This window comes from Aulonocara stuartgranti (assembly GCF_965226115.1).
Source record: "Aulonocara stuartgranti genome assembly, chromosome: 7".
Taxonomy (NCBI): Eukaryota; Metazoa; Chordata; class Actinopteri; order Cichliformes; family Cichlidae; genus Aulonocara; species Aulonocara stuartgranti.
Window position 1 is genome coordinate 67843589 of NC_138945.1, and position 13195 is coordinate 67856783.

General features: G+C 43.3%; 1 protein-coding gene across 2 annotated transcripts; it reads right to left on the reverse strand.

Annotated features, from left to right (window-relative positions):
- Nucleotides 1-364: 364 nt before the first annotated feature.
- On the reverse strand, nucleotides 365-2668 carry LOC309710270 (uncharacterized protein). 2 transcript variants are annotated; one of them, XM_082539576.1, is made up of 4 exons: nucleotides 2192-2668; nucleotides 1678-1960; nucleotides 1122-1496; nucleotides 365-1010 (listed from the first exon to the last, which is right to left on the reverse strand). In XM_082539576.1, exons 1-4 carry the CDS (start codon nucleotides 2395-2397, stop codon nucleotides 954-956), a joined length of 921 nt encoding a protein of 306 aa, XP_082395702.1. In that variant the 5' UTR covers nucleotides 2398-2668; the 3' UTR covers nucleotides 365-953. The 2 variants fall into 2 exon arrangements, with proteins under 2 accessions (XP_082395702.1, XP_082395701.1); XM_082539575.1 differs by having other exon boundaries at nucleotides 365-1496.
- Nucleotides 2669-13195: the final 10527 nt, after the last annotated feature.

Here is a 13195-nt window from a genome sequence, read left to right on the forward strand (position 1 = left end):
TTTTAATATCTTGCTGCATTTTGTATAAGTTCATACTCAAGTTTAAAAAAACAAAAACACTAAAGCTATTCTGTTATACCTGTATGCAAAAAAAATATTTCATAGTTCAGAAATACTGGTCAATCTAATCAACTTAAACCTGCACCAACTCCTAGCAAAAAAACAAACAAACAGAAAAATATGGAACCCCCACCCTCCACCTCATGATGCTTAATCGACGTAATCAACCTTAATTTGATGCAGTGTGAAAAAAAATGCACAGAAATCAATTAATTAGATTAATTAAATAGATTCAACATCTTTCTTCAACAGAACTGCACAGATGGAAAAAGTACTAGCTTATAGGGTATATTAGACTTACAGTTTTTGCCCGTTGCCTGAACACATTTTGCAAAACTTTGCTCATTGTGCCAAAACCCTAAACACAAGTAAACATGACACAACACTGGGAAATATACCATTCACATCTGCACCAAATTGAAACTCTACTCTCAAAACCTAAACTCTGCTATCAAAACCTAACATTCCTCTGTCAAAATGTAACTCTGTTGACAAAATGACACATACTTGCATCATATGCAAACACTTACAGAGCAGGAGGAACACACTAGTCTACTTTATATAAAGCACTGCAGTCTTTGATTTCCATTGTTCATTCAGAAGGCATATTTTCAGGAGACACATTTGCAAACAACCAAAAAAGCAAATAGACCTACTCAATATTGTACATTGCAGTACCATGAATTCAGATAAAGCAAAAAAAACCAAAACAAAAAACCCCCCCATAATACAGTAATAGAAAAAACACTATACTGTAAACAAAAAATCATGACAATTGTGCATACGTGGGCTCATGGATCCCGCCGTCTGTTGGGGTCTGGCCACAGGACCTCATCAACATCGCAAGCAATGTCTTCTCTCGCTAGGCACCGGGGAAAATATCCTCTTCCATGTCAAAACCATCCATGGATTGCTGTCACCTGAATGTCGCCGCAGGCCTGTTCCATTGCCTGCAGAAGAGGCATGCAGGCATGTAGTTGGCGGTCATATACACGCCATCTCCAAGCCGAAAAAAATTCCTCTATAGGGTTTAAAAATGGTGAGTAAGGGGGCAAGCATACCACTTCAAGTTGACTTTGGTTGGAGAACCAGGCCTGGACCAGAGCAGCCCGATGGAAACTGACATTATCCCATATCACCACAAACCTGGGCTGATCTGGTCTGTTCTGTACAACTATATCATGGAGAGCATCTAGAAATGTGAGTATGTGTTGGCTATTGTATGGACCTAGTTTTGCATGATGGTGCAGAAGCCCTCGAAGGCTTATGGCGGCACATAATGTGATGTTTCCCCCGCGCTGCCCTGGGACGTGCACAATTGCCCTTTGGCCAATTACATTACGACCCCGTCGTCTTGTTTTGCTCAGGTCGAATCCAGCTTCATCAATGAAAATGTATTCATGAGGCTGTGCAGCTCCATCCATGGCCGAGATTCTCTGGAAAAAAGGGGAACATATCACTGTACTACAGTGCTACACATACAGCACCCTCACCCCATCACACAGGTACCTATGTAGCTCTCAGAATAGATCCATGTGGTACTGATATGGTACATATTCAGCTGCTACTGGACTTCACCAATACTCTATTGTAAATGTAAGGGACAGTTACACGTACCCGTACATATTCAGCTCGAAGTCCTTTGACCCTGTCACTGTTCCTCTCGAATGGGACTCTGTAGAGCTGCTTCATGGTGATGCTGAGTTTACCCAAGATGCGTCTGATGGTGGTGATGCTCACATGGTCTATGTTGCTGAACACTCGCCTGTCTGCAAGTATTTTCCGTCGTAGCTGGTGGAGACGGATGGCATTGTCTGCCCTCACTAGGTCCACAACAGCAAGTTCCTGCCGTTGTGTGAACAGGCGTTGGCGTCCTCCCCCAGAAGGTCTTCGAGTCATTCTAGAGAAATACAACCACATATTGTATGTATATATGTATATACTGTATCATCCACTGTACAACACTGTACTTCAATATAAGTAATCATGCTATGTTTCACAGAAACCACCACTTTGGCTGCAAAAGGAGCATTAGCACCCTGCAATACCCTGTAGACTTGATATGGTAACTGTAGAACAGTACTATGAAAACCATCTGAGTAGAGTAGAAAGCAGTGAGATGAAGACAGACCTGTTTTCTAGTCGGAATTTTCTTATTACAGATGCCACTGTGAAGCGGCTTAGATGTGGGTGGACTCTCTGCCCAGCTTCCCTCATAGTCAGGCCGTGGTTGATGACATGGTCCACCAAAGTTGCTCTTATATCATCAGAAATATGGGTCCGTGCATGGCCTCTTTGACCTCCTCCTCCTCTTCCTCTTGCTCTCCCTCCATCCATGCTTGCAAAGTTCTTGAATTGGCTAAACTGAGGGCTTTTTGTGGTTGGCTAATTGGTGTTCATTTTTACAAGTAAGTGCCTTCAGGTGTGTATTTGAGTGGTTGCAATTACCCGATGTGTTTTGTATTTTGGATACATGTGTTTTCCAAATGGCACCCTGAAATTTCATTTTTGAACGAAGTGTCTTATGTATGAAATAGAGTGTAGTATGCAGGACCATGTGTGTTGCATAAAGGAGTAAGTGTGTTGCATAATTGCAACCAGAGTGCAAAGCAGCACTTTTATTTAAGGTATGGGTACATGTGTTTGGGGTATGGTAACAAAAGCTTCAAGTTGTGTTACTTTAGTCTAAGCATGGGTTTGTAGTGTTCAAGCAACGAGCAAAAACTGTAACAGTTACTATATACAGTTATGGACTTCTATACATTTTACATCATATTAAAACTTTGGGTGTAATATTCAGATAATTTTTTATTAAAAGCTCGACATTTTAAATGAGAATAAGAAAGAAAAGTATGTCTTTGTGCCCCCTTCTCCCTGTTAATGCCCTATCGGCCCCCCTGGCTAAACTTTGCTAGATCCGCCCCTGCACAGTTACCAGCCGTCAGCTGTAGAAAAAGATCCTGGTGTAGAAAGTAATATTAAATAAATTCTAAGCTTAAACGTGCTGCTGTTGTTCAGCCGCTGGTTTCCTCTTTCTGGTGCAAAGTGGGCCAAAAACAAACAAGAGAGACGGACTCACGACAGAAAAGCCGATCAGCTGATCATTGATCAGTTTCATGATTGAAGTAGCAGCAAGGAGAGGCAGTCGCTCCATATATCAGTTGATAAGCTTAACGCGGGAACGCTTTACAAACATTCAGAGATGAACTTACACACTTGCTTTACTTCTCTCTGGGATCACTTCCTCGGAGATGAAATGCTGGTTTGGTAGCGAAGCTCCAAATACTCAACCAGACCGCCGACAGGTCTCACACGCCACAACCGCTCTATCACATGATGCATACTGCTCCAAAGTGCTACGGTTATGATGCGAGTTATGGCGTGTCGCAAGTTTTGTGAGGTGCTTTCGTGATATTTAATGGATCCGATTACATTTTTTATTTCTCTCCGATATCCGATCCAGTAATTTACGTCAGTATCGGACCGATACCGATACGTAATATCGGATCGGTCCATCTCTAGTAAGAAGTCATCATTGCACATGGTTTTTTGACTCAGGTATAGGATAAAGAAATTGTACGCCTAATTAAACTAAAAACACGAGTTTTACAAAAAAAACCTGACAAGATGAAATGTTTAATATTTTTCCCAGTTTCAGTAAAAATCTGTAAGAAACAGTCAAAAAATCTTACGCAGTTTTTTGGTTGCAGACCTGTGAAATCAGAACTTAAGGACATAAAATATTGAAGAACTTGTTAAAGAAGGACATGTTATATAAGTTGCTTTCTAAAATGTGAAAACCACATGAAGTCATGTGACCCATGAGGTCATGTGATGTTATGTCGTATTAGGAATCGTTCTGCGTTCTGTCAAACCTCTCGAGGTGTCATCCCTCAGCTGCAGCTTTCAGTCTGACAAAACTGACAAATGTAAGAGTACAACAAAATTTATGTGAAATAATAACGGCTGTAAGATATACAATATGCTACGTCTTTCTTGAGCTCTTGTTGTATTGTTCTCCGCTTCTTCATCGGCAGGATTGATGTCGCCCAGAGTAACAGAGTCGTCAGCTTGGGAGGGGGGATCTTTTGGTGCTTTATTTTGATAGTAAACAGTAAATGCACAGATAAAAACTGCAGGATGAGAAAAGGAGGAGGTATGACATGCAGTAAAAAACAGCTCCGAGAAACTCTCGAGTCCTGTAACACTTGTAGACTCTGAGCATGCGGCTGTGATGATGCCGTCTGTTTTAGATGTTGATGATATTCAGAGAATAACTTCTGATTACTTTGGGGGACATAAATGTTGGAGGGGCTCCAGGAGTAGCATTATTATCAGTTCTTTGGTACAACACCTTTGTATTGTGTGATCTGAATAACTGTCATAGTAGTGTGGTTTCCACTTTTAGTTGTGTTCCAATATATCAAGTTCTGAGGACTGTCTAAATTATGTACAGTTAATGAAGGTGCTGGAAAGAGGTCCAGAAGGGCATCGATCTGTTTCCATCCCACTCATTAAGAAGCCTCTTCTAGATTCATTTATACTATACAGCACTTGCTGCAGTAATGTTTTCACTTGGAGTGAGCGGAATAAAGTAAAATGCTGTGCACAAAAATGATTCTCACACAAATTCAGAGTCTCTGAGACATTAATTTAGGCATAAATATATAAACTTTAAAAAAATCTATAATGTCAACATTCACAATAATGTGGCTCATGAATAAATGAAGGAGTCTCTGTGTATGTGTCTGTTCTTCATGGGTTACAGCAGCTACTTCACACTGGTGTGTGGACCAGTAGAAGGTCACTGCTGACACATTTAGATGAGCTGTTCTCCAACAACCATGGGGTATTTGTTCAATCTGTGACCCCAGAATGTTGTTTCCAGTTCAGCTCACGCTGTTCATAAATAAATCTACAAAAGCAATTTTTGAATGAGCTGTCATTCGGTACCCTTAAATAGAAAAAATACAAAAAGAAGGAAGAAAGAAAAGCATTAAATGAACATTTCTTGTTGTTTTGCTTTGCTTGTTTGTTTTGTTTGTTTGTTTGTTTATTGTGTTTTAGTTTCAGTTAGCTTTAGTAAATAAAACAAACATAGTTTCAGTTCAAATCCACCACAGTGGAACGTGAAGCCACGTCCAAAGTCTAGCTAGGTGGCGGCTCGTTGTGTCTCATCATGTCAATATGACTTCTTTCACATCATATTGACAGCAGTAACTGTACAGATATGAAAATCCTTCCTGTCCTGTGCATCCTCACACTGAGACACCACAGAAACGAAGCTAATGAGCTGTTCTGAAACACCCCTGCATCAGCATCTGTTGTTCTCCTGCTCTGCAGCCAATCAGTAACTTGACATTTCCCCACGACTGATTATTGGTCCAATGTTAGACTGCAGAGGACAGCCCAACAGGAAGCCACACGTGAAAGACTTACATTACTTTAAAAAGACTAAATTGGGCTTTAACACGACTGTACCTCTCAGACGTCCTTCTTGGCATCAACCAAATATAAAAAACATTTTTTTTAAATACAATTTGAATTTTAGAAAATTGCAGTTTTGTATTTTAATTGGTTTTCATGTATTTTCATATTCAGTTTGCATGTTTAAGTTCAGAATCCTTTTAAAGCTGACGTGTATATATGACAGGTTAACCTGTCAAAGTCAAACCACGTCGTCTAGGTAACAGGGAATTTATTTTGGAAAACAGTGTAGTTTGAGCTTTGACATATTTGACATATTGATTTTTTATGGGTGATGTTACTGAGAAAGGTATAACAGTCTGTGCAGGTCAAGTCTGCCAATGTTGCACTTTATTTGTTCATGTTGACTCTTTTTTCTTCTTTGGATGCAGTTGGACACAAAATTTAATATTCAGTTAAAATGTGAAACAACCAAAGGTGAAATATTTCACATTTTAATTGGGTTGGAGTTTGTATTTAATTAGGTGGGTGAGCAGGAACATTACAACTGTTTCATCACCTCTGTGAACGCTCGTCATTTGAATAAAAGCCCAAATCGCTCAAAATAAAATGAACATAGTCTGAGTGGCATTAAATGCCAAGCAAGTGAAGTGATGACTTAAACGACGTGGTTTCCCTTGTAGTGATCGAACTCATGCTGTTAGAGCAGCTCGGACCCACACAGACTTTACTAAACATGTAATATCTGATACTGAGATTCAAGAAGTAAACTACAAACTGCAGATCAGAGCAGCACAAACGAGATCTCACTGAGATGCTGGAAATTTGTAGGCCACATCAGCACCTTGAACCTCAGTACAGACTTTTTTCACTTTTAATGAGTTTTAGAAGTTTTTCACCACACCTCGTAGCGTTGTATACAATCCAAACACATCTCAATCACATAACTTTATATTTTTCCAACAGCTACAGTTCTCTTAATTTCACAAAGATTTTTGAAATAGTGATGTTACATCATCTTAAAGAAATGTGTTTTTTAAGCTTCCACGTCTACCACATCAAAGCCCAGGCTCAAGGCAAAAGCGTGTATTTGTTCCTCTGAAATGGACGAGATTTTTCCTGCTAGAATCAGGCTGATTATAAAACCAAGAAAACCTTTGAACAGGGTCTGAAAGGTGGCGACCGCTGCATGTTAACCCAAACTGTTATTAGCTCATCCAAATCAAGGTCGGTGCCTCAACTTGACCAAACAATTAATGAACAAACAACTAAAGTGTGAACCAACGTTACTGTGACACTGGTTTGTTTTTAGAGCACTTCTCTGCCGTTATATTGGAGCAACCAGTTAAGGTAAAACTTTGAGCAAAATGTTCCACAGAAGTGCTCGTTTGAAAAATAAGATTCATTATTTTTCAAGGCATCTTTCCACCTCTGATAGTTCCTGCTGTGTAAATATTGATAAGGTGAACACACAAACTATTTGGGGTATTTTCAATTATCTGTGTTTATTTGAGTCCTCTGATAAAGACTCATTTTCCATACAGGTTTAGTTTGTTTGTTTTATTCCGTCATGAAATATAACCACAAATTACATATTTAAACAGTTTCAAAAGCAATTTTGTTTTTAAAAATGTAATTCCATCTATCACCTCTGATCCACTGCTATTATAAGTATTATTTTATTGGTCATTTCTAGCCTGTCGTGTGGCTGTAACCTTAGATAGAAGGAAAAAAGAGAATGAATTCATAGAGTCAAGACGTCTCAATATCGCTGCCGTTCTGATTCATTTACATGTTGAAAGGAAGTGGGAAGAAGTACACACTTATTTAATCCACCCTTTACCATAAATTAATATTTAGTTGCTTCCTTACTGATATAATCTGTAATAAAAATAGTGAACAGATTTCTGATACAATATCATGAAATTTTTAAAATAGAGACATTCACTTAATTTCAATATTTTCCTTTTCTTTATAGTTTGAGAAGATCATATTTTTATAACTCCTTTTGAACAGTTTTATGTTTGGACGTTGCGATAATTCCATATTCAAACTGTTCCACAGTTTCACTCCATGCACAGAAACACAAAAGCTTTTTCTTGCAGTACAAAAGTTACAAAGAGCGTTTTTACAGATCGTTTCTGTCAAGGCTCTGTGTGTGGGCAGGCAGAGATGAGGATCCAAATGCAGGACTTGGAAAATGGAATGTAACTCAAAAAACCTCAGCTTTATTGCTGGCAGGAAAACAAACATAAAGTGAGGACGGAACACTGAGACCAAGAACACACAGGCATAAACTGATGGTACGACGCGACACACAGGGTAGTAATGGGGAAATCGGCAACAGGAGGGAGACACAGCTGGGAGAGATCAGGGCTAACGAGACAGGGGGAACAAAGCTGCACATACTAACATCAGACAGGAACAAGAACCTTCAAAGTAAAACAGGAAACAAAACACACTTTACTAAGACACAGACTAGACAGAGACAGACTTGACACTGACCAAAGGCTACTAAATGATAATCATAATCACAACAGTATCAGATCATAAATCATAATATAGAAAAACACCAAGATAACTGAAAAACCAAGTACCAGAGAAACATAAAGGAAAATCCATGATGCAAAAGTACCAAAACATAATGAACTCAAAATACTGGGTCCAACGGACCCAGAACCGTGACAGTACCCCCCCTCTAAGGGCTGACTCCCGACAGCCCCAAACAAAAAAAGCACAACAAAGCACCAGGCCAGGGCGGGCGGAGGGGGTCCAGGATGGAGGGACAGGCCCAAGCAAAAAAAAAACAAGGAGCACCAGAGTCCAAAAAACGCAGGAAAGCATATCAAAAACAAAACGAAACCAGAGCTCACCAAGAGTCTACAAAAAGTCCAGGGGGCCGACCGTGCACACGGCAACGGTGGCGACGTGCGAACAGTTCTGGAGGCCGACCGTGCGGACGGCAACGGCGGCGAGGAAGCAGTTCTGGGGGCCGACCGTGCGGACGGCAACGGCGGCGGGAATGCAAGCCTGGAGGCCAGCCACGCGGAAGGCAGTGGCGGCAACAGAAGTCCGGAGGGCGGCCACGGTGGTGATGATGCCCTTGTTGGGCGGCCTGGCAGATGACCGACAATGTGGAGGTGGTAGGAGGGGACCCGAAGGCTGCGTGGCCCCTGCAGCCCCAGGCGAAGCGGAGGTTGGATCAGATGAGGCAGAGGCTGAAGCCGAAGCTGGGCCAGGCGACGCTGAAGCGAATGCGGAGGCTGAACCAGGTGAGGCTGATGCAGAGGCGGGGCCAAACGAAGCTGGTGATGCGGGAGCTGGACCAGACGAGGATGAGGACGCGGGAGCTGGACCAGACGAGGATGAGGACGCGGGAGCTGGACCAGACGACGCTGAAGCGGATGCGGAGGCTGGACCCGGCGAAGCTGAAGGCGAAGCTGAAGGCGAAGCCGGACCAGGCGAAGCTGAAGCCGGAGCCGGACCAGGCGACGGCATGGGTGGAGACACGGAGGCTGCAGCTGGCGTGGATGGAGACACGGAGGCTGCAGCTGGCGTGGATGGAGACACGGAGGCTGCAGCTGGCGTGGAAGCTGGAGACGGAGGCGCTGCAGCAGGCGGCGGCATGGATGAAACTGCTGCTGCAAGCATGGACGAGGCTGCTGGTGGAGCAGCAGGCGGCGGCATGGATGAAGCTGCTGCTGCAAGTGTGGATGAGGCTGCTGGTGGAGCAGCTGGTGGCTGGACGGGCTCCTCGGGCCCCCCAGCTGACGAGGAAGGAGGCTGGACGGGCTCCTCGGGCCCTCCAGCGAGAACAGTCTCAGGACCAGTGGGCACAGGGGCCCCTGGAACACACAGGACAAAACCAGCAGGCGCACGGGCCTCTGGCAGGGACAGAACAGGACCAGCAGGCGCACGGGCCTCTGGCAGGGACAGAACAGGACCAGCAGGCGCACGGGCCTCTGGCAAACACATAGCAGACTTCAGCCGCCCAGAGCATTGACTCTGCTCAGGCAGTGACAGCCGGGTGCAGTCCTCAGCTGGGTTCCTAGCCTCCAGGGGTCCAGAGTAGGCTGAGGGCTGAAACTCAGCCTCTGGGGAGGCCCTGGAGCGCGTCACAGTCTCTGAACTGGCCAGCTTTTTAGGAATGATTACATTATCATGAGGTTTGTTGCTCTGCTTAGAACAAACTGATGAAACACAGTTCCTTTTAGATTGATTTGACTGAGCTTGTTGTACCGGGGTAGCAAGTGACACAGGGTGCAGGGCTAGTGGCTGCTGAACAGGAGGCTGAACTGAGGGTGACTGAAACAATGGTTGGGATGACGACGGTGGTGGAATTGGAGACTGAGCTTGAGGCCGGGCGGCTAACTGAGCTTGAGGCCGGGCGGCTAACTGAGCTTGAGGCCGGGCGGCTAACTGAGCTTGAGGCCGGGCGGCTAACTGAGCTTGAGGCCGGGCGGCTAACTGAGCTTGAGGCGAAAGTGGTGGTGGTGGAGTTGGTGTCTGGGCTACAGGTGGCTGCTGAGCAGGTGACACTGGAGACTGAGCTACAGGTGGCTGCCGAGCAGGGGACACTGGAGACTGAGCTACAGACGGCTGCTGAGCAGGGGACTGAGCTGAAAGCGGACGGGCAGCTGACTGAATAAACAGGAGAAATATGCTCTCTCTTTCTAGTCCCTGTCAGGACTCTTGCTGCAGCATTTTGGATTAGCTGAAGGCTTTTCAGCGAGTTTTTTGGACAGCCTGATAATAATGAATTACAGTAGTCCAGCCTGGAAGTAATAAATGCATGAACTAGTTTTTCAGCATCACTCTGAGACAGGATATTTCTAATTTTAGAGATGTTGCGCAAATGGAAGAAAGCAATCTTACATATTTGTTTAATATGTGCGTTGAAGGACATGTCCTGGTCAAAAATGACTCCAAGGTTCCTCACCGTGTTACTGGAGGCCAAGGTAATGCCATCCAGAGTAAGAATCTGGTTAGATACCATATTTCTAAGATTTTCAGGGCCGAGTACAATAACCTCAGTTTTATCTGAATTAAGAAGCAGAAAGTTAGCGGCCATCCAGGTCTTTATGTCTTTAAGACATTCCTGCAGTTTAACTAATTGGTGTGTGTTATCTGGCTTCATGGACAGATAGAGCTGGGTGTCATCTGCATAGCAGTGTAAATGTATGCTATGTCTTCTAATGATGCTGCCTAAGGGAAGCATGTATAATGTAAACAGAATTGGTCCTAGCACTGAACCCTGTGGAACTCCATAATTAACCTCAGTGTGTGAAGAGGACTCTCCATTTACATGCACAAATTGGAGTCTATTAGATAGATATGATACAAACCACTGCAGCTGTTCATCCACACGGAGGCTACGTCCACACGTACCCGGGTATTTTTGAAAACGCAGATCTTTCTATGCGTTTGCACCTTTCGTCCACACGTAAACGGCGTTTTTGGATTTTTAAAAACTCCGGCCAGGGTGGATATTTTTGAAAACTCCGTTTTTGCATTTACATGTGGACTAGAAAAACTCAGAAAACGCAGCGTCAAAGGTGTTTTTGACATCACACTGTGCGCCACGTTATTGTTTCGGTGAAATGAATTTCTACAATACTGTTACTGTTAATTCTACTCTCTGCAGTGTTTAAATGCTTACATATACACACAGTTACTGTCCCTCCACACATACGACTCGGTTCTGCTTCTATGCCCCAGCTTTGTTTACTTTTTCCCACCGAGGCTTCTAGACTTCTGATTGGCCAACATTTCTGCACGGTTAGGAATCTAGCGCCACCTGCTGCTTTGGCATGTTCATAGCAGCGTTTTCCTTCATTTCTGCCTTTACGTGTGGACGGGATTATTTTTTAAAAGGAAAACGGAAAATCTCCGTTTTCAAAAATACCCGTGTATGCGTGGACGTAGCCTGAAACGACTGAAAACGCTTCTTGTATTGCGCATGCGTGAAACATAAGACGATTCGAGAATGTCGAGGAAAAGCACCGAGTTTGTTGAATGGACTAACAATGAGGTGGAGTTGTTGCTGCGAGTAACACAAAAGTACAAAGTTGCAAAAGCGAGTGAGAATTAAAGAATTTGAAGAAGAGTTATCTGGAGCACGTGCAGAATGATAGTAATCTTTCAAAATTGAGAGCAAACAACTGCTGCACGATGCCGTCCACCATCTAGGTTGAATTGGTCACATGACTGCATCACTGGTGACAGGCAGGATGATACTTTTACTTTTGATGCCGGGCTTTCATGAATGAGGACATTTGTTTTGCGAGCATGTCGGTTTATCCCCAAGTACATATGAGTGAATGTTTGGAGGCCCAGGTTTCCCTTTCAGATATGCAAATGTCATCATGTGTGTTAACCAGCATGCTTTGTTCTTTGTGACATTTCTGATCTCGCAGCATAAAAGCAACCTGACGAGTACACACAGAGGCAGAGAAGGAGAGCACAGGTGGAGAACTCCAGCAACCACTTGTCAGTCTGCTTCAACCACAGTGACAAGACTATTAGGTCAACAAATAAAGAAATAAATGAAGCCCCGAACAGAACAGCGTAGCAAAAGATCGCACAAATGTGTGTCAAGACGTGAGCCCCTTCATCTCTTCAGTGTTTTCTTCTCCGACTTGTCACCACATCTTCTAGTTGTAAACAGTTTAGTTATTGAGCGAGCGCCCACACCGTTGAGACAGTGTTTAAAATTATGATAGTAGAGAAAAGAAAGAACAGAGCGAACCAACCTGCATATCCTGAAATAATGACTGCAAAAGCCGACATTATCTTTTCCCTGAATTTATCTTTGTCCTGTGTCAGTCTGCAGCCCGGCTCAGCCTGTATGAGATGGCAGCAGAGACTCTCCTGCTGCTGCGTGAGGATGAAAATGAACCAAACAGAAAGACACGTGTGACTAACAAACGTAAACAGAAATACTTCCCAGTACGACACGAAAGCCCATTAAGGTCTCCTCACTTAATTCATTAGGCTTTGAAATGGCGTTGCTTACTATTAATGACTTTATTATAGCAAAATGAATAAAAGAATTGTTGGAAAAATAGAATTGTTACCTCGCTGAGAGGAAAATCATATCCTTGTGAGCGTTAAACAATCACCGTAGCAACATGTGATGCCAATATGTAAGTGGCATTTTTCAATTAATGGTCACATGTGATTAGTTCTCTTTAAGCTAATTGCCGTCTATTTTTAGTGTTATTCAAACTGTGCTAGTGTGTGCAGAGAGGGGAAGATGTTTAACCAGGCAAAGTGGGTCAGTCTCTCTGTTCTTGTTCAGCATTAGGGATGGGTACCGGTGTGGTTCTGTCATAAACGGTAGTAACCAGACCGAAAAGCAGCGCACATTTCGGTGCTTTATTTCGGTGCTTTATTTCCTGAGCTGTGATACACTTTCTTCTTCCTTACATTTGTATTGGCGGTTGGCAAACAACTGAAAGGTGCATTACTGCCACCAACTGGTATGGAATGATACACTTTAGATTCTAGCCAATCATTTTACGTTTCCGAGGATAGTAGGCGGGCCCAGGTACGTACGTTCTTTTAGAGCAGAGCTACAGATTAAAAATGCCCAAGGAGGACCGGTCAAAGTCTGGCTGTACTTCACAGCAAAAGATGCAAACTCAGCAGCAACAAGTGCTTTAAGCTGATACTGTGATACTGTCAAAGGAGGCAACACCTCAAATCC